Source organism: Salminus brasiliensis, chromosome 20, assembly GCF_030463535.1.
Source record: "Salminus brasiliensis chromosome 20, fSalBra1.hap2, whole genome shotgun sequence".
Lineage (NCBI taxonomy): Eukaryota > Metazoa > Chordata > Actinopteri > Characiformes > Bryconidae > Salminus > Salminus brasiliensis.
Genome location: NC_132897.1, coordinates 22,410,584 through 22,438,073, shown reverse-complemented (window position 1 = coordinate 22,438,073; position 27,490 = coordinate 22,410,584). Strand labels below are relative to the sequence as shown.

At 46.2% G+C, this 27,490-nt stretch overlaps 3 protein-coding genes across 3 annotated transcripts; all 3 read right to left on the bottom strand.

Annotated features, from left to right (window-relative positions):
- Nucleotides 1–1,768: 1,768 nt before the first annotated feature.
- Nucleotides 1,769–3,921, bottom strand: LOC140542383 (cation channel sperm-associated protein 3-like). Its single transcript, XM_072665333.1, has 7 exons — nucleotides 3,861–3,921; nucleotides 3,632–3,749; nucleotides 3,258–3,473; nucleotides 2,859–3,032; nucleotides 2,476–2,604; nucleotides 2,025–2,123; nucleotides 1,769–1,915 (listed from the first exon to the last, which is right to left on the bottom strand). The coding sequence occupies exons 1-7, from the start codon at nucleotides 3,896–3,898 to the stop codon at nucleotides 1,769–1,771; spliced, it is 921 nt and encodes a 306-aa protein (XP_072521434.1). The 5' UTR covers nucleotides 3,899–3,921.
- Nucleotides 3,922–12,380: 8,459 nt separating this feature from the next.
- LOC140542382 (cation channel sperm-associated protein 3-like) lies at nucleotides 12,381–14,533 on the bottom strand. The gene is made up of 7 exons (XM_072665332.1): nucleotides 14,473–14,533; nucleotides 14,244–14,361; nucleotides 13,870–14,085; nucleotides 13,471–13,644; nucleotides 13,088–13,216; nucleotides 12,637–12,735; nucleotides 12,381–12,527 (listed from the first exon to the last, which is right to left on the bottom strand). Exons 1-7 carry the CDS (start codon nucleotides 14,508–14,510, stop codon nucleotides 12,381–12,383), a joined length of 921 nt encoding a protein of 306 aa, XP_072521433.1. The 5' UTR covers nucleotides 14,511–14,533.
- An 8,526-nt stretch (nucleotides 14,534–23,059) lies between these two features.
- Nucleotides 23,060–25,217, bottom strand: LOC140542381 (cation channel sperm-associated protein 3-like). Its single transcript, XM_072665330.1, has 7 exons — nucleotides 25,157–25,217; nucleotides 24,928–25,045; nucleotides 24,554–24,769; nucleotides 24,155–24,328; nucleotides 23,772–23,900; nucleotides 23,317–23,415; nucleotides 23,060–23,206 (listed from the first exon to the last, which is right to left on the bottom strand). Exons 1-7 carry the CDS (start codon nucleotides 25,192–25,194, stop codon nucleotides 23,060–23,062), a joined length of 921 nt encoding a protein of 306 aa, XP_072521431.1. The 5' UTR covers nucleotides 25,195–25,217.
- Between the last annotated feature and the right edge of the window lie 2,273 nt (nucleotides 25,218–27,490).

Sequence of the window (27,490 nt, the reverse complement as noted above, 5' to 3'; positions counted from 1 at the left end):
GAGAGGAACCAAGACTCACAGGGGGAACCATCCTCCTTTGGTTGACACGGGAGAGCAAAACCACGCAACAAAAGCATGCAATGAAAGAAATAACTAAGGGACACATAGACGAGAGCCTAATACTGCCCAGAAGTATTGTGAATGAATCACATGAATTAGATCTGTGATTCCTTATTCTCATCTTCTGACCCGCTTAGTCCAATTTAGGACCGCAGAGGCAATAGGGCAAGCAAAGCCACCCAGGCATCCCTGTCCCCAGGCACTTCTACCAGCTCCTCTACAGGACCCCTGGATGCTTCCAGGCCAGCCAGGAAATACAATCCATCCAGCGGGCCCTGGGTCATCCTCAGGGTCTCATCCAAAGTCGCTGATGCCCGGTAAACAGTTCAAGCGCACGCCAAAGGCCTCCGCACGTGGAAGCCAGGCAGACACAGCTCCGACACCGGGAGTACGAGGAACGAGCGGCTCGCGTTAGCAAACCCGCCAAGCCCGTGCTCCTAGAGCTCCTCCCGCAGGATGTTTCGGGGAACACGATCATAAGCCTTCTCCAAGCGTAGAAAACGCATGAAGACCGGGGCGGCAAATCCTCACGTTTCCTTCAACTACCTGACGGAGAGCGAAGAGCTGGTCTGCTGTTCCACGGGCAGGATCAAATCCTGGAGGTACCCTGGAAAAGACTTTCTCAGAGAGGCTGGGAACCACCACCCCGGTTCGCCAATCCAGAGACACTGCTCCCAGGATTCATGCTACATTGAAGAGGCGTGTCAGCCAAGACAGACCCTCAATGTCCAGAGCCTTCAGCCTAGACTGCGAGCGAAGGCGAACAGAACTATATACTATATATAGCTGCTATCTCTCAACCTTCCGCACCAGCTCATAGCTCCTTACCCGCTAGTGAGGTCACATTACACTCACCAAGAGGCAGTTGCAATGCTTTTGCCAAGCAATTGCTTTGGTCTCAGAAGTGGATGGAATGCGCTCGCTAGGGTATTGCTCTGCTGTTTCACATCATTGCTATGCAGTTGTACGTGGTTGCTATGCTCTTTAAAGCTGCTTGGTGACAATGTTGGTGGAACTTGAGCTGTGTCACATGGTTCTATGCTGTTCTACGGGATTTGTTAAGAAGATGCTGCTGCTGCTTCAGTGGCGTTTGCTACGGTGTTGTTTAGCAAACTTTTTTGCAGCCATTACCAAACGCCAAGCGCTTTTAGCTTTGCGTTTCTGGAGTCCTGGCTTTGATCCAGCAGGGACATTCCTCGCTGCTCTTCCTCGCTGCTCTTCCAAGTCCAGCTCCAGGAGTTCACGCTGGATACGAAGAGCATCGTCAGAGATCTGCTTCAGCCTACACACACACACACACACATGATAATGTTAGCACCATAAAGTCACACATCTACACGGGCTGGAGGTGATGTAGTTTTTTTTTTATCACACTGTAAAGATGATTAATAAATGGATGCATTGAGGTGGGCGGGGTTATAAACATGCCTACAACCTATCAGAGTGAGGGGGTTGGAGTGTATAAACATGGATGTATTCTATCAGAGCAGAGTGGGTGCAGGGTTGTGGGGTAATTTACACATCTAGTGCAGTTTATCTGGTGTTGTATTGTTCAGAGTTCATTTCTACTGTTTTATCAGATCACTATAATAGAATAGAGACAGTTTTACCTCCTAAAATATCAAAGATCCAAACAAATCACTTTAAAAAAACAAAACATCTATTAAACCTGAATGAGTGTGTGTGTGTGTGTGTGCTCTCCAATTGCCTACTTTCTCATGTCTTCCTCCTGCTTCTCTAACGTGGTCAGATACAGGTTGATCCACGTCAAGCTCGTGCAGACCTCTTTCGGTTCGAGGAAGTCAACCCTGTCAGACTGTTGATATTTCAGTCTGAGCTGGTGAAAATACTCTGCCTGTAGGAGATGGAAACAGCGCTACAGTTTAGACACATCATTGTAGAAAAGAAACACTTGTGGAAAGGATTTAAAAAAAAAATTTCAGCTCAATGACTGAATGACTTACCGGACTCTGAAGCAGCTGCTCCTTTCGTTTTCTCTGCATCCTCTTTTTCTGCAGATCTTCCTCTTCCATCTTCTGCATCTTTATTTGCTTAGATGTTTGCTGTTTGAAATTAGAGAGAATAAACAGTTCATGAATGATGATAAAGACTAAAGCTACTTTTCTCAGAACATACGATTCGTTTCGGAACAAAAAAAAAACCCCTTTGAAAGACTCTTCTTCTCTAACGATGCGTTCGACGCCTCAAGCTTTAAAGAGCATGTTTTCACTCAGAATATTCTAAGATGACAGTGAATCGTCTTGAACTAAACTGCATCATCACTGATGCTTCACTGTTAAAAAGGCTCTTCTGTCTATGCTTTGGCTTAATCTGGGTATCTGGACTTTAGACGTTCTAGACAACAAATGACTGTAAAAGACAAGTCCACAAGAACTCCACAAAAGAGAGACTTACCATGACCAATCCCGTGAACATGTTAAGGAACATGAAGTTGCCTATCAGGATCAGGATGATGAAAAACAGCTCGCTGTAGGCAATCCCTAGACTATGAAGTCTGTCCTGGTGTTCCAGCCAGCCTGAAATCTACAATAGAGCAATAACGTTAATGGTAATAATGGTGGAAATAAAGTTCATCCCCTAATTGAACTAATGTGAAATGTGTGGATTGTTGTGAAAAGGCGAGTGTGAAAGTCTCTTGCCTAGTGCGTGCGTGTACATTTCTGGCATGAATGAGCAGATGTCCAAGTTGGCTCCTAATAATGTGCTCCGTGAGCGTATGTAGACGTGTGTATTTTCTGGATGTTCAGTATCTGTAAATGCGGCTGTGTTTGACTCACTGTGACTACGCTCAAGGTGGAGAGCAACGCAACACCCATATCCCCCCAGTTCTCGGGGTCCGCGGTTCCGAAATGCTGCACTCCGGCGACGGCAAAGACGAGCAAGATGAAGAAAATCATGGCCGTCACATACGCGGCCGTCTTCAGGCCTTGGAACAGGATCAAGACCAGGTCCTGGAAAACAGCACATCATAACGTTAGAGTATCGGAAATGTGTCTTCTGTTTTCTTAATGGCACGTGATAACAATCAATAACCTAGAATTGTGGAAAACAAGCGCTATTATACACTTTATGTCCAAATGTTTGTGGACACCTCATTTAAACACCTCCCGAGGTTATTCTGCTTTTGTTTGAGTAACTTTCTACTGTCTACCCCTCATTCCCATCATGCACTTTACCTGGATACTGGGGATGATAAAGACGATTCTCAGGATCCGGAAAGCCCTGAGGATCCGGAAGACCCAGTATGACCCGTCTGCCCTGGAGATCAGCGACAGCAGCAGGAACCCGGTGTTGCAGATGTTGGCTCCACTTCCCCAGAAACCGCACGGCTCCGTGTACACCTTCACCATGAACTCCAAGATGAAGACCACCAGGTAAAACACATCAGCCCCCTGAGGAACAGATTAAGCACAATAAACGCACCGTGATCCAGTCTCTCTCACACACACACACACACACACATACATACATGCTCTCTGCCCTCCTTCCCTCTCTCATCTATATAAATGCTGTAAAATTAGGTTACGTGGAATTTCTTCAGTTCACTCACCTCGAACAACGCTGAATACGCAGCTTTAAGTTCTCGGTCTGTTTCCAGACCCATGAACACAGCGTCCAGCGCGACCACTAGAACCATGAAGGCCCTAAAATAACACCCAAGTCTACTCCTGCACACAAACAAAGACGCAACAGAGCAGCAGAGTTGGTGTTGTTCAAGCAGAATGCACAAGATGCAGAAATAGAAAAGAATATCCATCAAGAAAATGTAGAAGTTTTACATTCTGGAGCTGGAGGTCAGTTCCCCTCTGTCCTCCATCTCGACGTCTCCCTGTCTGTGGTCTTCCAGCCTTGACGCAGGCTTTTTATTCACATCACCATGACGACCAGAATCAGAACCATTATGACATCACACTGGCCAGAACGCGCTCAGCTGTGAGAATGGTGACACTGCTTCATGGCGATTCACTCTAAAGCACTTCATTTGATTCAGTATGACGATCAAAAGGGTTGTCAGGGGAACGGTAACAGTATTTCACACAAACTATAACAATTTTACACACAAATATAATAAATGTAGACTTTTGAATACAGATACATTGACTTGAATACAGATAGCACGTCTTATAGAAGGTAAATATCAAATATCACACATTTAAATTCATTCATTTAGCTTTTTTTTTTTTTTTTTAAGATATTGTTGTAAATGTCATCTTTTAATAAGTTGCAATTTATGGCCAATTATATTTTATGAAATAGTTATATATAATATTTTCACCTAAATCACCTATGTAGTGTTACTGGAGTTGGAAGCCTGTCTTTGTTGTGTTTAATAAACATAAAGAGTGATGATCTTTACACTTACTCTCATCCATTCATTTAATGATTAGAGACCTATCGTATAGTCTCAGAACCTTTCTGAACACCCCACAGAACTGAGCTTTGCCATAACAGCTCTCCCTGCGGGTCTTCACATCAGGAATAAAGAGAGGGTTAGATCTGGCAAGGATTCAGCAGATTCTAAACGACACAAGTACATAAGCTTACATGATCAATCATTTACAACGGGTACGCTTGAAGCATGTTAGCTGTGTCTACTACAGGGGTCATCACATAAACAATGACGATACGAACGATAACATACAGACAGTATTTACGCTCTTCTATACCAGTATTATTTACACGTCTTGTTTATGGCTATGTTGATGTATACCGGTAAGATAAGCAACGATAACTATTTGCACTATCCTGGGGTTACTGGTTGTGTCTCTTCCCCACTCTAGGTTAACCACGGATCTTGTCGCCTCCTAGAAGAAGACCCACTCACCAGCGTTCTCGTTCTCCCAGGATCACCAGGTAAGTAACATGCTCAGTGACCATCTCTATTGTGTGTGGGCTGCTGAGGAGTCAACTACCAGGGACTTCCCTACATGTGTTTTAATGCATTCTGTGCGTTTTTGTAACTTTCTGGCAGCGTGGTTTGTGCGTTTGTCGCACCTTATGCGTTTTTACACATTTGGTGGTTTCTCCATCTTTTTTGCCCTTTTTTGCATTCGGTGCCATTTTACGGCCGTTATGTGCACTTTTCTGTGTAAATAAGTTGACTATGGTACATTCTTTTTAGCTTTGAATGTCCAAGCAACTCCACTCCTAGTAAGAGGCAGTGGAAGAAGCATCATTTGATTGCCCCTGTTCAGTATTGGGGGTCTGTCATGGCAGGTTAGGCCGGACACAAAGAACACTCGCAGAAATGGGTCCAATGCACGTAGTTTATTAACACAACCCAAGATGATACAAGGGGGCAAAATAAGGCAAAAGCAGCAGCAGCAGCTACAGGGCAACACATGTGAACACAACACAAACCTGACAAACCAGAGGCCGACAACAAAACACACCTGAGACTGGGGGACTCTGGGAGCTGAGCTTGTGAGAGGGGCGGGCGAATGGGGGGCGGGGGGAAACTAACGAGAACCTGCAGGCAGAGCCTGGGCTAACCAGGGGAGAACTAGCGACGCGCTGGACCGGCGCTGAGGCTACTAATAAGAGGGGGAAGAGAGCTGAGGGACCAGCTGCAGAATCAAAAAACGTCTAGGCCGACCAAACCTGGCACTGCTGCGTGAGCGCGGGTCTATCTCGGCGAGCGAGCCTTGCTGAATCCTTGAACGGCCGGGTGGCCAGCTCGCGAACGAGGGAGTCGAGCCGAAGCTGGCCTAAACACACACCGTGAGCAGTAACGGGAACCTCTCGGGCTACCCAAGCTTCCAAACACGCAATTCTCGACCTCGAACGAAGCGTCGAGGCTCCTGAAGTACCCCCAGCCTCAGGCGAAACACGTGAACATGAAACGAGACACTGAATCGACACAATGAACCAAACATGAATCACGAACCGATACACATGAAAAGAACAAAACACGTGAACCAAACGAGGCGGAAGTCGTTATTTGGGCCGTATGTGGGCGGCGGCTCGGAATCGCCCGAGGCTGAACTGTGTGCTGCACAGCTATAAACCACCCTTTCATTTCTACATCACACTCTGCTGAAGAACCAGCCCACAAAACAACAACTCCATTTCTTTGTGCAATCACTCGAATTCTTCTCCCCAGTCCCGGCGTCCCAGACAGATGAGCAACAATTCCCCCTGGAGGAAGAGCTGCACATCTTTCAAGTCCCTTTAAAGTCCATGTTCTACATTTCCTGTATAATAGTTATGTTGCTGTACTTTGTGTTGCTATGGACAACGAACAGCAATTAGATCTATTACATTTTTACATACAACTACTGTAAACCCTGAGGTCCATGTTGATGTACGGAGCTCTACACCAGGCTGCAGCAGGGAAAACACGCAGGCTTCTCCTCTAAAGCGTGCAGTGTTCTCTGAGCAGTGTGTTACCAGCGTCTGTAGAGTAGTTGTTCCAACTCCGGCGTGTAGTTTAGGAGCAATGGGCTTTTGTTTGTTGTTTTAGGAAAATGGGCCTGTCTCTAGCAAACGCAGGCAGCTGTGCATTTAGCTCGTAAACCGTGGACCGGCTCCTGACGAGCTGGATCATAACGTGCAAATAATCCAGACATTTTAAACGTGTCAGTGCTCTGCCTCCACAGATAGGGGGCTCCCTTCCGATACTGTACAGAACCGGGCGTACCTACAGTACTACGTCACCCAGGTGAAACCTTTAAATCCCTCGACCACCCATTGTTCCCTTTTTCTGGCACGTCGCCCACTTGGTGGTAGCCGCAAGAGAAGGGGGCCACTTATTGTGTTGGATGCTAGCCAAGTTTCCTCATCTGTCACCAAAACAGCTGACCTCGGAACATCGCTGACGGCCGGAGCTCCAGAATCATCCCCGGGACAAACTACGAGGGATCCGGGATTTAACCTCCGACTACGGACCGCACGCCTGAGACCTTCAGGAGACGAGAAATTCCTCGAGCTGCGAGCCGGACTCTCCCCTAAAAGTAAGACTGTGAATCGGGGCGGTGTTGGAGGCACTCAGTAGATTATTGGATGTTGGTGCTCTTGGAAACAGTGATCCACTAGATTGTAGGATTGTTGTTGTTGTTTACGCTGATTAGATTAAAGGAAGTACAGCGTTTGATCAGCCCTGTTGTCTCGCGCTCTCCTCGCGGGCACACGAGTTACTTTTGCGATCTTCTCCTTTTCTTGTCCTCCTATCTCACGCGACTAACTTGGTTGTAGCATTTGATTTCGAATGACTTTGGTGAGCTTTGATCTAAAGGGACTCTGATCCTTAAGAAGCCTTATTTTAGACCAACTCACTGCTAGATCCCCTCGCGGAGCTGTGGACGCGCTTCTCTAGCCTGAGCTGCGTGGTTACTATTGCTCGTGGATTCTTCTCGCCATCCCGTGTGTTTAAATCTCCCTCCGAGGGCTTGGCTTTTGTTCCACTCTGCCACGTGAGTTGGATGAAGCCTCGCACCTTTTGAGATCATTCACACATCATTGGGTTACAAAAGAGAGTCGCTAAAGCTCCGCCGCTCCTCACACCTCTCCTTTGTTCTCGGCGCGCCAGACGCGCGCGTTCGTAAATACACGCGAATACACACACATGCATACACGTACACACTCCTACACCCACATGTACGGACCCCCACCCCCCCAGTTGCAGACGCACACCTGACTGTCTTTACTATAGTGGATGAATAAATGCTTTTTTCTGTTTGAGCCGAATTGTTTGTCTTGTTCTCACTCAGATGAAATTGAGGCCAACATACTGTTCCTGAACGCCCAGCTGTCATGTCCGCGTCGCCGCGCCCGCAGACTCTCATGAGGACTCTTATTCTGGTATTTACGTTCGTGTCTAACTTCGCGTACTTTGGCTAATGTCAGGTGCGCTCGATTGATGCTCATTGTTCTGTTAGCACGGTTCACCTGAGGCTGAGGTGTATATAAGGGGCGAGCGCTAGGCGCTCTTTGGCGAGAAGTGGATGTATTCGTGGTGCTGGTTGCAGAAAGTAAACCGAGCTAACCGAGTGCGGCAGAGTTCAAGAGTCCACGAGGTCTTCAGAGAGGCTTCCTCTCTATGCAGGTTCACGTTAGTAGTACCGTTCGTGGGCGAGCCTCGTTACCAGCTCTGTTTTGCCTTTGCCTTTTGGGTTCTGCAGCTGATCTCTCAGCTCTCGGTCTCGCGTCACGTAAGTTCCCTAGCGCCTGACGAGCGCAGCTTTGCTCTCCCCCAGTTTCCCCAGGCGCTGCCTGTAGGTCTTGGTTATCGTTGCGCCTCCCTCTCAGTCCCGGTACGCTAGCCTAGCTCCAGGATTCCCTCCGGCCTCAGGTGTGTGTCTTGGCTTTGCCCACGTTACTTTGTCACTGTACCTTTGCTGCCTCTTCCTGAGTGTAGCCTTGTTTGAATAAACGTTCTTGCATCGAGTCATCTATGTCTATTTATTTATTATTATTATTAACGGACTGAACGAGCACAAACAGCTAAATCAATACACAAGCATGATGATGCAGCACATTGCAGGGATGTTTGGTGTGTGCCCCTCAGGATGATGTACTTGTTTTTTAATCGTCCACATTTGAAACATGTCAAACTCCATAGTCTGGTAGATAGTCTGGTCTAAGCCTGCTTTATGTGTCTGTCAGAAGTGGAAGCCGACACGCTCGTCTGCTGTTGTAGTGCATCTGCCTCACAGTTCAGCGTGTTGTGCGGTTTGAGAGGCTTTTCTGCTCAACACACTTGTACAAAGTTGTACTGTAGTCTTCAGCTCCTCAACAAGGTGTGTATCCATCTGTAGAACTGCGACTCACTGGATGGGTTTTCTTTATTGCACCAATCTGAGTGAGCTCTAGAGACTGTTGCACATGAAAATCTCCTCAGTTCTAGAATAACTCAAAAACCAGCCCATTTAGCCCCAACACAACCACACTATGCTGAAAATCACAAAGATTACTTTTATTACTACTCCTCATTTGGAAGGTTGATACGAACATTACCTGAAGCCGCTGGCCTGCCTTTACATGATTTTATACCCTGCACTGCTGATAAAGAGAACTGCATGAGGTGTTCCTAATAAACTGTTTGGTGAGATCATAAATCAGATGTTTAAAGAGAGTAAAATGACTATTTAATATCAGCCTGTTTTCAGTTTGTGAGTCAAAGAACCCAAGTATTTACATTTTTACTTTCATTATTTGAACTTTTTCGAGACTCGCAGGACTACCATATTAGATCTACTTCATCACTACAGATTTACAGTAAAGTAATAGCTTGAGCATTGATGAAATGTGTTCATATTTACCACAAACATGTCTGCCTATTGCAGACTCTCCCAGCATTATTGAGCTAACACCACAATCGGTGTTTACTGATATCAGTGTACATGAACCCAGCTGAAGAACAAACCCAAAGCCAAGACCTTACACAACTCAATTCTCCTTTCAGTTCAATTCAAATTTATTTCATAGTCACTGCATCGTCATGCAGTGAGGTGAGGAGGGATCAATGCTGGGCCCCTGAGCAGCACATCAGGCAGCAGGGTGGTGGAGAGCCAGGTCTGGCGGTACCGGGATGGAACAGTTGGAACTGAGCATCTCATTACATGGAAAAGAGAGAGAAAGAAAACAGAAAGGAGGGAAAAACAGAAGGGGTCAGGAGGAGAGCGGCAACACGATTTGTGGGGTTATACAGCAGGACAGGATCCCATGGGTAGGCAGGAGCATCCAACCACAAATGGTCTGGCGTCAGCAGCTAGCAGGGAGCAGCTCGGCCCATGGGGAGAGAAAAGAAAGGAGAAAATGAAGAAGTGTTTTGGAGTTTGAATAGACTGATGTACCTCCTGTAAAAGAAGTAGATTAGATAGACAGAATTTAAAGTGTCTTACAGTAGTGCTGGTTATGACTGAGAATCCATCTAAATTTAGAGCAATATAAATAGATTTACCCATCTTTGAATCAATAAGTAATACCTCTGTTTTACCTGGATTAAGCAAACCGTAAGTTGTGGGGCATCCAGTTCTTTATGTCTTTAAGACAGTCTGTTCTGTTCTGGAGACAAATGGTCTTGTTGGAAGTACAGGTGTCGTTAGCATAGCAATTAAAGTCGATACCATGCTTCCGGACTATTTTAACCCAGCGGCAGCATAAGAAGATTCAATAATAACAGACCCGGGATTGACCCTTTACTCCCTATAATCCGTAAGCATGGTACTGACATGGTAAGAATGTCTTTAATAATGATTTTGAGTTCTATTAATAAGACTAAAAGGCACTCGATTTTCCTTCAGTTCCTCATGGTCCAATAACTGAATTTTAATAAATATAGTGACTGAGTGATTCCTAAAGAATTCCTGGAATTCCTGAAACAATTCCTAGGTGGTGGTTCTGTAACTGCTTTGGTGTTTCTATGTGGTTGCAAGGGTGTTTCTTGGTGGTTGCCATGCGGTCGTTAGGCCATTAAGAGCTGCACAAGCATTGTCACAAATCAGCAGACATCCGGGTCCAAGCCCCAAGCGAGCAAGCCAACGGCGACAGTGGCAAGGAAAAACTCCCTCAGATGGAGAGGAAGAAACCTTGAGAGGAACCAAGACTCACAGGGGGAACCATCCTCCTTTGGTTGACACGGGAGAGCAAAACCACGCAACAAAAGCATGCAATGAAAGAAATAACTAAGGGACACATAGACGAGAGCCTAATACTGCCCAGAAGTATTGTGAATGAATCACATGAATTAGATCTGTGATTCCTTATTCTCATCTTCTGACCCGCTTAGTCCAATTTAGGACCGCAGAGGCAATAGGGCAAGCAAAGCCACCCAGGCATCCCTGTCCCCAGGCACTTCTACCAGCTCCTCTACAGGACCCCTAGATGCTTCCAGGCCAGCCAGGAAATACAATCCATCCAGCGGGCCCTGGGTCATCCTCGGGGTCTCATCCAAAGTCGCTGATGCCCGGTAAACAGTTCAAGCGCACGCCGAAGGCCTCCGCACGTGGAAGCCAGGCAGACACAGCTCCGACACCGGGAGTACGAGGAACGAGCGGCTCGCGTTAGCAAACCCGCCAAGCCCGTGCTCCTGGAGCTCCTCCCGCAGGATGTTTTGGGGAACACGATCATAAGCCTTCTCCAAGCGTAGAAAACGCATGAAGACCGGGGCGGCAAATCCTCATGTTCCTTCAACTACCTGACGGAGAGCGAAGAGCTGGTCTGCTGTTCCACGGGCAGGATCAAATCCTGGAGGTACCCTGGAAAAGACTTTCTCAGAGAGGCTGGGAACCACTACCCCGGTTCGCCAATCCAGAGACACTGCTCCCAGGATTCATGCTACATTGAAGAGGCGTGTCAGCCAAGACAGACCCTCAATGTCCAGAGCCTTCAGCCTAGACTGCGAGCGAAGGCGAACAGAACTAAATGCTATATACAGCTGCTATCTCTCAACCTTCCGCACCAGCTCATAGCTCCTTACCCGCTAGTGAGGTCACATTACACTCACCAAGAGGCAGTTGCAATGCTGTTGCCAAGCAGTTGCTTTGGTCTCAGAAGTGGATGGAATGCGCTCGCTAGGGTATTGCTCTGCTGTTTCACATCATTGCTATGCAGTTGTACGTGGTTGCTATGCTCTTTAAAGCTGCTTGGTGACAATGTTGGTGGAACTTGAGCTGTGTCACATGGTTCTATGCTGTTCTACGGGATTTGTTAAGAAGATGCTGCTGCTGCTTCAGTGGCGTTTGCTACGGTGTTGTTTAGCAAACTTTTTTGCAGCCATTACCAAACGCCAAGCGCTTTTAGCTTTGCGTTTCTGGAGTCCTGGCTTTGATCCAGCAGGGACATTCCTCGCTGCTCTTCCTCGCTGCTCTTCCAAGTCCAGCTCCAGGAGTTCACGCTGGATACGAAGAGCATCGTCAGAGATCTGCTTCAGCCTACACACACACACACACACATGATAATGTTAGCACCATAAAGTCACACATCTACACGGGCTGGAGGTGATGTAGTTTTTTTTTTATCACACTGTAAAGATGATTAATAAATGGATGCATTGAGGTGGGCGGGGTTATAAACATGCCTACAACCTATCAGAGTGAGGGGGTTGGAGTGTATAAACATGGATGTATTCTATCAGAGCAGAGTGGGTGCAGGGTTGTGGGGTAATTTACACATCTAGTGCAGTTTATCTGGTGTTGTATTGTTCAGAGTTCATTTCTACTGTTTTATCAGATCACTATAATAGAATAGAGACAGTTTTACCTCCTAAAATATCAAAGATCCAAACAAATCACTTTAAAAAAACAAAACATCTATTAAACCTGAATGAGTGTGTGTGTGTGTGTGTGCTCTCCAATTGCCTACTTTCTCATGTCTTCCTCCTGCTTCTCTAACGTGGTCAGATACAGGTTGATCCACGTCAAGCTCGTGCAGACCTCTTTCGGTTCGAGGAAGTCAACCCTGTCAGACTGTTGATATTTCAGTCTGAGCTGGTGAAAATACTCTGCCTGTAGGAGATGGAAACAGCGCTACAGTTTAGACACATCATTGTAGAAAAGAAACACTTGTGGAAAGGATTTAAAAAAAAAATTTCAGCTCAATGACTGAATGACTTACCGGACTCTGAAGCAGCTGCTCCTTTCGTTTTCTCTGCATCCTCTTTTTCTGCAGATCTTCCTCTTCCATCTTCTGCATCTTTATTTGCTTAGATGTTTGCTGTTTGAAATTAGAGAGAATAAACAGTTCATGAATGATGATAAAGACTAAAGCTACTTTTCTCAGAACATACGATTCGTTTCGGAACAAAAAAAAAACCCCTTTGAAAGACTCTTCTTCTCTAACGATGCGTTCGACGCCTCAAGCTTTAAAGAGCATGTTTTCACTCAGAATATTCTAAGATGACAGTGAATCGTCTTGAACTAAACTGCATCATCACTGATGCTTCACTGTTAAAAAGGCTCTTCTGTCTATGCTTTGGCTTAATCTGGGTATCTGGACTTTAGACGTTCTAGACAACAAATGACTGTAAAAGACAAGTCCACAAGAACTCCACAAAAGAGAGACTTACCATGACCAATCCCGTGAACATGTTAAGGAACATGAAGTTGCCTATCAGGATCAGGATGATGAAAAACAGCTCGCTGTAGGCAATCCCTAGACTATGAAGTCTGTCCTGGTGTTCCAGCCAGCCTGAAATCTACAATAGAGCAATAACGTTAATGGTAATAATGGTGGAAATAAAGTTCATCCCCTAATTGAACTAATGTGAAATGTGTGGATTGTTGTGAAAAGGCGAGTGTGAAAGTCTCTTGCCTAGTGCGTGCGTGTACATTTCTGGCATGAATGAGCAGATGTCCAAGTTGGCTCCTAATAATGTGCTCCGTGAGCGTATGTAGACGTGTGTATTTTCTGGATGTTCAGTATCTGTAAATGCGGCTGTGTTTGACTCACTGTGACTACGCTCAAGGTGGAGAGCAACGCAACACCCATATCCCCCCAGTTCTCGGGGTCCGCGGTTCCGAAATGCTGCACTCCGGCGACGGCAAAGACGAGCAAGATGAAGAAAATCATGGCCGTCACATACGCGGCCGTCTTCAGGCCTTGGAACAGGATCAAGACCAGGTCCTGGAAAACAGCACATCATAACGTTAGAGTATCGGAAATGTGTCTTCTGTTTTCTTAATGGCACGTGATAACAATCAATAACCTAGAATTGTGGAAAACAAGCGCTATTATACACTTTATGTCCAAATGTTTGTGGACACCTCATTTAAACACCTCCCGAGGTTATTCTGCTTTTGTTTGAGTAACTTTCTACTGTCTACCCCTCATTCCCATCATGCACTTTACCTGGATACTGGGGATGATAAAGACGATTCTCAGGATCCGGAAAGCCCTGAGGATCCGGAAGACCCAGTATGACCCGTCTGCCCTGGAGATCAGCGACAGCAGCAGGAACCCGGTGTTGCAGATGTTGGCTCCACTTCCCCAGAAACCGCACGGCTCCGTGTACACCTTCACCATGAACTCCAAGATGAAGACCACCAGGTAAAACACATCAGCCCCCTGAGGAACAGATTAAGCACAATAAACGCACCGTGATCCAGTCTCTCTCACACACACACACACACACACATACATACATGCTCTCTGCCCTCCTTCCCTCTCTCATCTATATAAATGCTGTAAAATTAGGTTACGTGGAATTTCTTCAGTTCACTCACCTCGAACAACGCTGAATACGCAGCTTTAAGTTCTCGGTCTGTTTCCAGACCCATGAACACAGCGTCCAGCGCGACCACTAGAACCATGAAGGCCCTAAAATAACACCCAAGTCTACTCCTGCACACAAACAAAGACGCAACAGAGCAGCAGAGTTGGTGTTGTTCAAGCAGAATGCACAAGATGCAGAAATAGAAAAGAATATCCATCAAGAAAATGTAGAAGTTTTACATTCTGGAGCTGGAGGTCAGTTCCCCTCTGTCCTCCATCTCGACGTCTCCCTGTCTGTGGTCTTCCAGCCTTGACGCAGGCTTTTTATTCACATCACCATGACGACCAGAATCAGAACCATTATGACATCACACTGGCCAGAACGCGCTCAGCTGTGAGAATGGTGACACTGCTTCATGGCGATTCACTCTAAAGCACTTCATTTGATTCAGTATGACGATCAAAAGGGTTGTCAGGGGAACGGTAACAGTATTTCACACAAACTATAACAATTTTACACACAAATATAATAAATGTAGACTTTTGAATACAGATACATTGACTTGAATACAGATAGCACGTCTTATAGAAGGTAAATATCAAATATCACACATTTAAATTCATTCATTTAGCTTTTTTTTTTTTTTTTTAAGATATTGTTGTAAATGTCATCTTTTAATAAGTTGCAATTTATGGCCAATTATATTTTATGAAATAGTTATATATAATATTTTCACCTAAATCACCTATGTAGTGTTACTGGAGTTGGAAGCCTGTCTTTGTTGTGTTTAATAAACATAAAGAGTGATGATCTTTACACTTACTCTCATCCATTCATTTAATGATTAGAGACCTATCGTATAGTCTCAGAACCTTTCTGAACACCCCACAGAACTGAGCTTTGCCATAACAGCTCTCCCTGCGGGTCTTCACATCAGGAATAAAGAGAGGGTTAGATCTGGCAAGGATTCAGCAGATTCTAAATGACACAAGTACATAAGCTTACATGATCAATCATTTACAACGGGTACGCTTGAAGCATGTTAGCTGTGTCTACTACAGGGGTCATCACATAAACAATGACGATACGAACGATAACATACAGACAGTATTTACGCTCTTCTATACCAGTATTATTTACACGTCTTGTTTATGGCTATGTTGATGTATACCGGTAAGATAAGCAACGATAACTATTTGCACTATCCTGGGGTTACTGGTTGTGTCTCTTCCCCACTCTAGGTTAACCACGGATCTTGTCGCCTCCTAGAAGAAGACCCACTCACCAGCGTTCTCGTTCTCCCAGGATCACCAGGTAAGTAACATGCTCAGTGACCATCTCTATTGTGTGTGGGCTGCTGAGGAGTCAACTACCAGGGACTTCCCTACATGTGTTTTAATGCATTCTGTGCGTTTTTGTAACTTTCTGGCAGCGTGGTTTGTGCGTTTGTCGCACCTTATGCGTTTTTACACATTTGGTGGTTTCTCCATCTTTTTTGCCCTTTTTTGCATTCGGTGCCATTTTACGGCCGTTATGTGCACTTTTCTGTGTAAATAAGTTGACTATGGTACATTCTTTTTAGCTTTGAATGTCCAAGCAACTCCACTCCTAGTAAGAGGCAGTGGAAGAAGCATCATTTGATTGCCCCTGTTCAGTATTGGGGGTCTGTCATGGCAGGTTAGGCCGGACACAAAGAACACTCGCAGAAATGGGTCCAATGCACGTAGTTTATTAACACAACCCAAGATGATACAAGGGGGCAAAATAAGGCAAAAGCAGCAGCAGCAGCTACAGGGCAACACATGTGAACACAACACAAACCTGACAAACCAGAGGGCGACAACAAAACACACCTGAGACTGGGGGACTCTGGGAGCTGAGCTTGTGAGAGGGGCGGGCAAATGGGGGGCGGGGGAAACTAACGAGAACCTGCAGGCAGAGCCTGGGCTAACCAGGGGAGAACTAGCGACGCGCTGGACCGGCGCTGAGGCTACTAATAAGAGGGGGAAGAGAGCTGAGGGACCAGCTGCAGAATCAAAAAACGTCTAGGCCGACCAAACCTGGCACTGCTGCGTGAGCGCGGGTCTATCTCGGCGAGCGAGCCTTGCTGAATCCTTGAACGGCCGGGTGGCCAGCTCGCGAACGAGGGAGTCGAGCCGAAGCTGGCCTAAACACACACCGTGAGCAGTAACGGGAACCTCTCGGGCTACCCAAGCTTCCAAACACGCAATTCTCGACCTCGAACGAAGCGTCGAGGCTCCTGAAGTACCCCCAGCCTCAGGCGAAACACGTGAACATGAAACGAGACACTGAATCGACACAATGAACCAAACATGAATCACGAACCGATACACATGAAAAGAACAAAACACGTGAACCAAACGAGGCGGAAGTCGTTATTTGGGCCGTATGTGGGCGGCGGCTCGGAATCGCCCGAGGCTGAACTGTGTGCTGCACAGCTATAAACCACCCTTTCATTTCTACATCACACTCTGCTGAAGAACCAGCCCACAAAACAACAACTCCATTTCTTTGTGCAATCACTCGAATTCTTCTCCCCAGTCCCGGCGTCCCAGACAGATGAGCAACAATTCCCCCTGGAGGAAGAGCTGCACATCTTTCAAGTCCCTTTAAAGTCCATGTTCTACATCTCCTGTATAATAGTTATGTTGCTGTACTTTGTGTTGCTATGGACAACGAACAGCAATTAGATCTATTGCATTTTTACATAGAACTACTGTAAACCCTGAGGTCCATGTTGATGTACGGAGCTCTACACCAGGCTGCAGCAGGGAAAACACGCAGGCTTCTCCTCTAAAGCGTGCAGTGTTCTCTGAGCAGTGTGTTACCAGCGTCTGTAGAGTAGTTGTTCCAACTCCGGCGTGGAATTTAGGAGCAATGGGCTTTTGTTTGTTGTTTTAGGAAAATGGGCCTGTCTCTAGCAAACGCAGGCAGCTGTGCATTTAGCTCGTAAACCGTGGACCGGCTCCTGACGAGCTGGATCATAACGTGCAAATAATCCAGACATTTTAAACGTGTCAGTGCTCTGCCTCCACAGATAGGGGGCTCCCTTCCGATACTGTACAGAACCGGGCGTACCTACAGTACTACGTCACCCAGGTGAAACCTTTAAATCCCTCGACCACCCATTGTTCCCTTTTTCTGGCACGTCGCCCACTTGGTGGTAGCCGCAAGAGAAGGGGGCCACTTATTGTGTTGGATGCTAGCCAAGTTTCCTCATCTGTCACCAAAACAGCTGACCTCGGAACATCGCTGACGGCCGGAGCTCCAGAATCATCCCCGGGACAAACTACGAGGGATCAGGGATTTAACCTCCGACTACGGACCGCACGCCTGAGACCTTCAGGAGACGAGAAATTCCTCGAGCTGCGAGCCGGACTCTCCCCTAAAAGTAAGACTGTGAATCGGGGCGGTGTTGGAGGCACTCAGTAGATTATTGGATGTTGGTGCTCTTGGAAACAGTGATCCACTAGATTGTAGGATTGTTGTTGTTGTTTACGCTGATTAGATTAAAGGAAGTACAGCGTTTGATCAGCCCTGTTGTCTCGCGCTCTCCTCGCGGGCACACGAGTTACTTTTGCGATCTTCTCCTTTTCTTGTCCTCCTATCTCACGCGACTAACTTGGTTGTAGCATTTGATTTCGAATGACTTTGGTGAGCTTTGATCTAAAGGGACTCTGACCCTTAAGAAGCCTTATTTTAGACCAACTCACTGCTAGATCCCCTCGCGGAGCTGTGGACGCGCTTCTCTAGCCTGAGCTGCGTGGTTACTATTGCTCGTGGATTCTTCTCGCCATCCCGTGTGTTTAAATCTCCCTCCGAGGGCTTGGCTTTTGTTCCACTCTGCCACGTGAGTTGGATGAAGCCTCGCACCTTTTGAGATCATTCACACATCATTGGGTTACAAAAGAGAGTCGCTAAAGCTCCGCCGCTCCTCACACCTCTCCTTTGTTCTCGGCGCGCCAGACGCGCGCGTTCGGAAACACACGCGAATACACACACATGCATACACGTACACACCCCTACACCCACATGTACGGACCCCCACCCCCCCAGTTGCAGACGCACACCTATACTCCCTAGCGAAGTTTGAGCAAAGATGTAGCTTTATTTAGATCTATTTTCCTGCTGACTGTCTTTACTATAGTGGATGAATAAATGCTTTTTTCTGTTTGAGCCGAATTGTTTGTCTTGTTCTCACTCAGATGAAATTGAGGCCAACATACTGTTCCTGAACGCCCAGCTGTCATGTCCGCGTCGCCGCGCCCGCAGACTCTCATGAGGACTCTTATTCTGGTATTTACGTTCGTGTCTAACTTCGCGTACTTTGGCTAATGTCAGGTGCGCTCGATTGATGCTCATTGTTCTGGTAACACGGTTCACCTGAGGCTGAGGTGTATATAAGGGGCGAGCGCTAGGCGCTCTTTGGCGAGAAGTGGATGTATTCGTGGTGCTGGTTGCAGAAAGTAAACCGAGCTAACCGAGTGCGGCAGAGTTCAAGAGTCCACGAGGTCTTCAGAGAGGCTTCCTCTCTATGCAGGTTCACGTTAGTAGTACCGTTCGTGGGCGAGCCTCGTTACCAGCTCTGTTTTGTCTTTGCCTTTTGGGTTCTGCAGCTGATCTCTCAGCTCTCGGTCTCGCGTCACGTAAGTTCCCTAGCGCCTGACGAGCGCAGCTTTGCTCTCCCCCAGTTTCCCCAGGCGCTGCCTGTAGGTCTTGGTTATCGTTGCGCCTCCCTCTCAGTCCCGGTACGCTAGCCTAGCTCCAGGATTCCCTCCGGCCTCAGGTGTGTGTCTTGGCTTTGCCCACGTTACTTTGTCACTGTACCTTTGCTGCCTCTTCCTGAGTGTAGCCTTGTTTGAATAAACGTTCTTGCATCGAGTCATCTATGTCTATTTATTTATTATTATTATTTTTAACGGACTGACCGAGCACAAACAGCTAAATCAATACACAAGCATGATGATGCAGCACATTGCAGGGATGTTTGGTGTGTGCCCCTCAGGATGATGTACTTGTTTTTTAATCGTCCACATTTGAAACATGTCAAACTCCATAGTCTGGTAGATAGTCTGGTCTAAGCCTGCTTTATGTGTCTGTCAGAAGTAGAAGCCGACACGCTCGTCTGCTGTTGTAGTGCATCTGCCTCACAGTTCAGCGTGTTGTGCGGTTTGAGAGGCTTTTCTGCTCCACACACTTGTACAAAGTTGTACTGTAGTCTTCAGCTCCTCAACAAGGTGTGTATCCATCTGTAGAACTGCGACTCACTGGATGGGTTTTCTTTATCACACCAATCTGAGTGAGCTCTAGAGACTGTTGCACATGAAAATCTCCTCAGTTCTAGAATAACTCAAAAACCAGCCCATTTAGCCCCAACACAACCACACTATGCTGAAAATCACAAAGATTACTTTTAGTACTCCTCCTCATTGGGAAGGTTGATACGAACATTACCTGAAGCCGCTGGCCTGTCTTTACATGATTTTATACCCTGCACTGCTGATAAAGAGAACTGCATGAGGTGTTCCTAATAAACTGTTTGGTGAGATCATAAATCAGAGAGTTTAAAGAGAGTAAAATGACTATTTAATATCAGCCTGTTTTCAGTTTGTGAGTCAAAGAACCCAAGTATTTACATTTTTACTTTCATTATTTGAACTTTTTCGAGACTCGCAGGACTACCATATTAGATCTACTTCATCACTACAGATTTACAGTAAAGTAATAGCTTGAGCATTGATGAAATGTGTTCATATTTACCACAAACATGTGTCTGCCTATTGCAGACTCTCCCAGCATTATTGAGCTAACACCACAATCGGTGTTTACTGATATCAGTGTACATGAACCCAGCTGAAGAACAAACCCAAAGCCAAGACCTTACACAACTCAATTCTCCTTTCAGTTCAATTCAAATTTATTTCATAGTCACTGCATCGTCATGCAGTGAGGTGAGGAGGGATCAATGCTGGGCCCCTGAGCAGCACATCAGGCAGCAGGGTGGTGGAGAGCCAGGTCTGGCGGTACCGGGATGGAACAGTTGGAACTGAGCATCTCGTTACATGGAAAAGAGAGAGAAAGAAAACAGAAAGGAGGGAAAAATACAAGGGGTCAGGAGGAGAGCAGCAACACGATTTGGGGGGGGGTTATACAGCAGGACAGGATCCCATGGGTAGGCAGGAGGATCCAACCACAAATGGTCTGGCGTCAGCAGCTAGCAGGGAGCAGCTCGGCACATGGGGAGAGAAAAGAAAGGAGAAAATGAAGAAGTGTTTTGGAGTTTGAATAGACTGATGTACCTCCTGTCAAAGAAGATAGATAGACAGAATTTAAAGTGTCTTACAGTAGTGCTGGTTATGACTGAGAATCCATCTAAATTTAGAGCAATATAAATAGATTTACCCATCTTTGAATCAATAAGTAATACCTCTGTTTTACCTGGATTAAGCAAACCGTAAGTTGTGGGGCATCCAGTTCTTTATGTCTTTAAGACAGTCTGTTCTGTTCTGGAGACAAATGGTCTTGTTGGAAGTACAGGTGTCGTTAGCATAGCAATTAAAGTCGATACCATGCTTCCGGACTATTTTAACCCAGCGGCAGCATAAGAAGATTCAATAATAACAGACCCGGGATTGACCCTTTACTCCCTATAATCCGTAAGCATGGTACTGACATGGTAAGAATGTCTTTAATAATGATTTTGAGTTCTATTAATAAGACTAAAAGGCACTCGATTTTCCTTCAGTTCCTCATGGTCCAATAACTGAATTTTAATAAATATAGTGACTGAGTGATTCCTAAAGAATTCCTGGAATTCCTGAAACAATTCCTAGGTGGTGGTTCTGTAACTGCTTTGGTGTTTCTATGTGGTTGCGAGGGTGTTTCTTGGTGGTTGCCATGCGGTCGTTAGGCCATTAAGAGCTGCACAAGCATTGTCACAAATCAGCAGACATCCGGGTCCAAGCCCCAAGCGAGCAAGCCAACGGCGACAGTGGCAAGGAAAAACTCCCTCAGATGGAGAGGAAGAAACCTTGAGAGGAACCAAGACTCACAGGGGGAACCATCCTCCTTTGGTTGACACGGGAGAGCAAAACCACGCAACAAAAGCATGCAATGAAAGAAATAACTAAGGGACACATAGACGAGAGCCTAATACTGCCCAGAAGTATTGTGAATGAATCACATGAATTAGATCTGTGATTCCTTATTCTCATCTTCTGATCCGCTTAGTCAAATTTAGGACCGCAGAGGCAATAGGGCAAGCAAAGCCACCCAGGCATCCCTGTCCCCAGGCACTTCTACCAGCTCCTCTTCAGGACCCCTAGATGCTTCCAGGCCAGCCAGGAAATACAATCCATCCAGCGGGTCCTGGGTCATCCTCGGGGTCTAATCCAAAGTCGCTGATGCCCGGTAAACAGTTCAAGCGCACGCCGAAGGCCTCCGCACGTGGAAGCCAGGCAGACACAGCTCCGACACCGGGAGTACGAGGAACGAGCGGCTCGCGTTAGCAAACCCGCCAAGCCCGTGCTCCTGGAGCTCCTCCCGCAGGATGTTTCGGGGAACACGATCATAAGCTTTCTCCAAGCGTAGAAAACGCATGAAGACCGGGGCGGCAAATCCTCATGTTCCTTCAACTACCTGACGGAGAGCGAAGAGCTGGTCTGCTGTTCCACGGGCAGGATCAAATCCTGGAGGTACCCTGGAAAAGACTTTCTCAGAGAGGCTGGGAACCACTACCCCGGTTCGCCAATCCAGAGACACTGCTCCCAGGATTCATGCTACATTGAAGAGGCGTGTCAGCCAAGACAGACCCTCAATGTCCAGAGCCTTCAGCCTAAACTGCGAGCGAAGGCGAACAGAACTATATACTATATACAGCTGCTATCTCTCAACCTTCCGCACCAGCTCATAGCTCCTTACCCGCTAGTGAGGTCACATTACACTCACCCAGAGGCAGTTGCAATGCTGTTGCCAAGCAGTTGCTTTGGTCTCAGAAGTGGATGGAATGCGCTCGCTAGGGTATTGCTCCGCTGTTTCACATCATTGCTATGCAGTTGTACGTGGTTGCTATGCTCTTTAAAGCTGCTTGGTGACAATGTTGGTGGAACTTGAGCTGTGTCACATGGTTCTATGCTGTTCTACGGGATTTGTTAAGAAGATGCTGCTGCTGCTTCAGTGGCGTTTGCTACGGTGTTGTTTAGCAAACTTTTTTGCAGCCATTACCAAACGCCAAGCGCTTTTAGCTTTGCGTTTCTGGAGTCCTGGCTTTGATCCAGCAGGGACATTCCTCGCTGCTCTTCCTCGCTGCTCTTCCAAGTCCAGCTCCAGGAGTTCACGCTGGATACGAAGAGCATCGTCAGAGATCTGCTTCAGCCTACACACACACACATGATAATGTTAGCACCATAAAGTCACACATCTACACGGGCTGGAGGTGATGTAGTTTTTTTTTTATCACACTGTAAAGATGATTAATAAATGGATGCATTGAGGTGGGCGGGGTTATAAACATGCCTACAACCTATCAGAGTGAGGGGGTTGGAGTGTATAAACATGGATGTATTCTATCAGAGCAGAGTGGGTGCAGGGTTGTGGGGTAATTTACACATCTAGTGCAGTTTATCTGGTGTTGTATTGTTCAGAGTTCATTTCCACTGTTTTATCAGATCACTATAATAGAATAGATACAGTTTTACCTCCTAAAATATCAAAGATCCAAACAAATCCTCACTTTAAAAAAACAAAACATCTATTAAACCTGAATGAGTGTGTGTGTGTGTGTGTGTGCGTGCGCTCTCCAATTGCCTACTTTCTCATGTCTTCCTCCTGCTTCTCTAACGTGGTCAGATACAGGTTGATCCACGTCAAGCTCGTGCAGACCTCTTTCGGTTCGAGGAAGTCAGCGCTGTCAGACTGTTGATATTTCAGTCTGAGCTGGTGAAAATACTCTGCCTGTAGGAGATGGAAACAGCGCTACAGTTTAGACACATCATTGTAGAAAAGAAACACTTGTGGAAAGGATTTAAAAAAAAAAATTTCAGCTCAATGACTGAATGACTTACCGGACTCTGAAGCAGCTGCTCCTTTCGCTTTCTCTGCATCCTCTTTTTCTGCAGATCTTCCTCTTCCATCTTCTGCATCTTTATTTGCTTAGATGTTTGCTGTTTGAAATTAGAGAGAATAAACAGTTCATGAATGATGATAAAGACTAAAGCTACTTTTCTCAGAACATACGATTAGTTTCGGAACAAAAAAAAAAAAAACCCTTTGAAAGACTCTTCTTCTCCTCCAACGATGTGTTCGACGCCTCAAGCATTAAAGAGCATGTTTTCATTTAGAATATTCTAAGATGACAGTGAATCGTCTTGAACTAAACTGCATCATCACTGATGCTTCACTGTTAAAAAGGCTCTTCTGTCTATGCTTTGGCTTAATCTGGGTATCTGGACCTTAGACGTTCTAGACAACAAATGACTGTAAAAGACAAGTCAAAGAACTCCACAAAAGAGAGACTTACCATGACCAATCCCGTGAACATGTTAAGGAACATGAAGTTGCCTATCAGGATCAGGATGATGAAAAACAGCTCGCTGTAGGCAATCCCTAGACTATGAAGTCTGTCCTGGTGTTCCAGCCAGCCTGAAATCTACAATAGAGCAATAACGTTAATGGTAATAATGGTGGAAATAAAGTTCATCCCCTAAATGAACTAATGTGAAATGTGTGGATTGTTGTGAAAAGGCGAGTGTAAAAGTCTCTTGCCTAGTGCGTGCGTGTACATTTCTGGCATGAATGAGCAGATGTCCAAGTTGGCTCCTAATAATGTGCTCCGTGAGCGTATGTAGACGTGTGTATTTTCTGGATGTTCAGTATCTGTAAATGCGGCTGTGTTTGACTCACTGTGACTACGCTCAAGGTGGAGAGCAACGCAACACCCATATCCCCCCAGTTCTCGGGGTCCGCGGTTCCGAAATGCTGCACTCCGGCGACGGCAAAGACGAGCAAGATGAAGAAAATCATGGCCGTCACGTACGCGGCCGTCTTCAGGCCTTGGAACAGGATCAAGACCAGGTCCTGGAAAACAGCACATCATAACGTTAGAGTATCGGAAATGTGTCTTCTGTTTTTTTAATGGCACGTGATAACAATCAATAACCTAGAATTGTGGAAAACAAGCGCTATTATACACTTTATGTCCAAATGTTTGTGGACACCTCATTTAAACACCTCCCGAGGTTATTCTGCTTTTGTTTGAGTAACTTTCTACTGTCTACCCCTCATTCCCATCATGCACTTTACCTGGATACTGGGGATGATAAAGACGATTCTCAGGATCCGGAAAGCCCTGAGGATCCGGAAGACCCAGTATGACCCGTCTGCCCTGGAGATCAGCGACAGCAGCAGGAACCCGGTGTTGCAGATGTTGGCTCCACTTCCCCAGAAACCGCACGGCTCCGTGTACACCTTCACCATGAACTCCAAGATGAAGACCACCAGGTAAAACACATCAGCCCCCTGAGGAACAGATTAAGCACAATAAACGCACTGTGATCCAGTCTCTCTCACACACACACACACACATACATACATACATGCTCTCTGCCCTCCTTCCCTCTCTCATCTATATAAATGTTGTAAAATTAGGTTACGTGGAATTTCTTCAGTTCACTCACCTCGAACAACGCTGAATACGCAGCTTTAAGTTCACGGTCTGTTTCCAGACCCATGAACACAGCGTCCAGCGCGACCACTAGAACCATGAAGGCCCTAAAATAACACCCAAGTCTACTCCTGCACACAAACAAAGACGCAACAGAGCAGCAGAGTTGGTGTTGTTCAAGCAGAATGCACAAGATGCAGAAATAGAAAAGAATATCCATCAAGAAAATGTAGAAGTTTTACATTCTGGAGCTGGAGGTCAGTTCCCCTCTGTCCTCCATCTCGACGTCTCCCTGTCTGTGGTCTTCCAGCCTTGACGCAGGCTTTTTATTCACATCACCATGACGACCAGAATCAGAACCATTATGACATCACACTGGCCAGAACGCGCTCAGCTGTGAGAATGGTGACACTGCTTCATGGCGATTCACTCTAAAGCACTTCATTTGATTCAGTATGACGATCAAAAGGGTTGTCAGGGGAACGGTAACAGTATTTCACACAAACTATAACAATTTTACACACAAATATAATAAATGTAGACTTTTGAATACAGATACATTGACTTGAATACAGATAGCACGTCTTATAGAAGGTAAATATCAAATATCACACATTTAAATTCATTCATTTAGCTTTTTTTTTTTTTTTTTTAAGATATTGTTGTAAAAGTCATCTTTTAATAAGTTGCAATTTATGGCCAATTATATTTTATGAAATAGTTGTATATAATATTTTCACCTAAATCACCAATGTAGTGTTACTGGAGTTGGAAGCCTGTCTTTGTTGTGTTTAATAAACATAAAGAGTGATGATCTTTACACTTACTCTCATCCATTCATTTAATGATTAGAGACCTATCGTATAGTCTCAGAACCTTTCTGAACACCCCACAGAACTGAGCTTTGCCATAACAGCTCTCCCTGCGGGTCTTCACATCAGGAATAAAGAGAGGGTTAGATCTGGCAAGGATTCAGCAGATTCTAAACGACACAAGTACATAAACTTACATAATCAATCATTTACAACGGGTACGCTTGAAGCATGTTAGCTGTGTCTACTACAGGGGTCATCACATAAACAATGACGATACGAACGATAACATACAGACAGTATTTACGCTCTTCTATACCAGTATTATTTGCACGTCTTGTTTATGGCTATGTTGATGTATACCGGTAAGATAAGCAACGATAACTATTTGCACTATCCTGGGGTTACTGGTTGTGTCTCTTCCCCACTCTAGGTTAACCACGGATCTTGTCGCCTCCTAGAAGAAGACCCACTCACCAGCGCTCTCGTTCTCCCAGGATCACCAGGTAAGTAACATGCTCAGTGACCATCTCTATTGTGTGTGGGCTGCTGAGGAGTCAACTACCAGGGACTTCCCTACATGTGTTTTAATGCATTCTGTGCGTTTTTGTAACTTTCTGGCAGCGTGGTTTGTGCGTTTGTCGCACCTGATGCGTTTTTACACATTTGGTGGTTTCTCCATCTTTTTTGCCCTTTTTTGCATTCGGTGCCATTTTACGGCCGTTATGTGCACTTTTCTGTGTAAATAAGTTGACTATGGTACATTCTTTTTAGCTTTGAATGTCCAAGCAACTCCACTCCTAGTGAGAGGCAGTGGAAGAAGCATCATTTGATTGCCCCTGTTCAGTATTGGGGGTCTGTCATGGCAGGTTAGGCCGGACACAAAGAACACTCGCAGAAAGGGGCAGTGGTGGCTCAGCGGTTAGAGCGCCGGGATATCGATAACAGGGTTGTGGGTTCGATTCCCGGGCTCGGCAAGCTGCCACTGTTGGGCCCTTGAGCAAGGCCCTTTACCCTCTCTGCTCCCCGGGCGCTGGAGTTGGCTGCCCGCTCTGGGTGTGTGTGTGTACTCACTGCCCCTAACACGTGTGTGTGTGTGAGTGTGTATTCACTACCAGATGGGTTAAATGCGGAGGACACATTTCGCTGTACAGTCCACACTGTACAGTGACGAATACGTGCACCTTTATCCTTTATCCTTTATCCTTTAGAAATGGGTCCAATGCACGTAGTTTATTAACACAACCCAAGATAATACAAGGGGGCAAAATAAGGCAAAAGCAGCAGCAGCAGCTACAGGGCAACACATGTGAACACAACACAAACCTGACAAACCAGAGGGCGACAACAAAACACACCTGAGACTGGGGGACTCTGGGAGCTGAGCTTGAGAGAGGGGCGGGCAAATGGGGGGCGGGGGAAACTAACGAGAACCTGCAGGCAGAGCCTGGGCTAACCAGGGGAGAACTAGCGACGCGCTGGACCGGCGCTGAGGCTACTAATAAGAGGGGGAAGAGAGCTGAGGGACCAGCTGCAGAATCAAAAAACGTCTAGACCGACCAAACCTGGCACTGCTGCGTGAGCGCGGGTCTGTCTCGGCGAGCGAGCCTTGCTGAATCCTTGAACGGCCGGGTGGCCAGCTCGCGAACGAGGGAGTCGAGCCGAAGCTGGCCTAAACACACACCGTGAGCAGTAACGGGAACCTCTCGGGCTACCCAAGCTTCCAAACACGCAATTCTCGACCTCGAACGAAGCGTCGAGGCT

Coding starts and splice junctions, on each gene's coding strand:
- LOC140542382 (XM_072665332.1), bottom strand. CDS start 14,510: ATGGAGGACAGAGGGGAACTGACCTCCAGCTCCAGAAT. Junction 14,086..14,243: donor CGTATTCAGCGTTGTTCGAG/GTGAGTGAACTG, acceptor TCTGTTCCTCAG/GGGGCTGATGTGTTTTACCT. Junction 12,736..13,087: donor TGTTCACGGGATTGGTCATG/GTAAGTCTCTCT, acceptor AATTTCAAACAG/CAAACATCTAAGCAAATAAA.
- LOC140542381 (XM_072665330.1), bottom strand. CDS start 25,194: ATGGAGGACAGAGGGGAACTGACCTCCAGCTCCAGAAT. Junction 23,416..23,771: donor TGTTCACGGGATTGGTCATG/GTAAGTCTCTCT, acceptor AATTTCAAACAG/CAAACATCTAAGCAAATAAA. Junction 23,207..23,316: donor AGCAGCTGCTTCAGAGTCCG/GTAAGTCATTCA, acceptor CATCTCCTACAG/GCAGAGTATTTTCACCAGCT.
- LOC140542383 (XM_072665333.1), bottom strand. CDS start 3,898: ATGGAGGACAGAGGGGAACTGACCTCCAGCTCCAGAAT. Junction 3,474..3,631: donor CGTATTCAGCGTTGTTCGAG/GTGAGTGAACTG, acceptor TCTGTTCCTCAG/GGGGCTGATGTGTTTTACCT. Junction 3,033..3,257: donor TTATCATCCCCAGTATCCAG/GTAAAGTGCATG, acceptor GCTGTTTTCCAG/GACCTGGTCTTGATCCTGTT.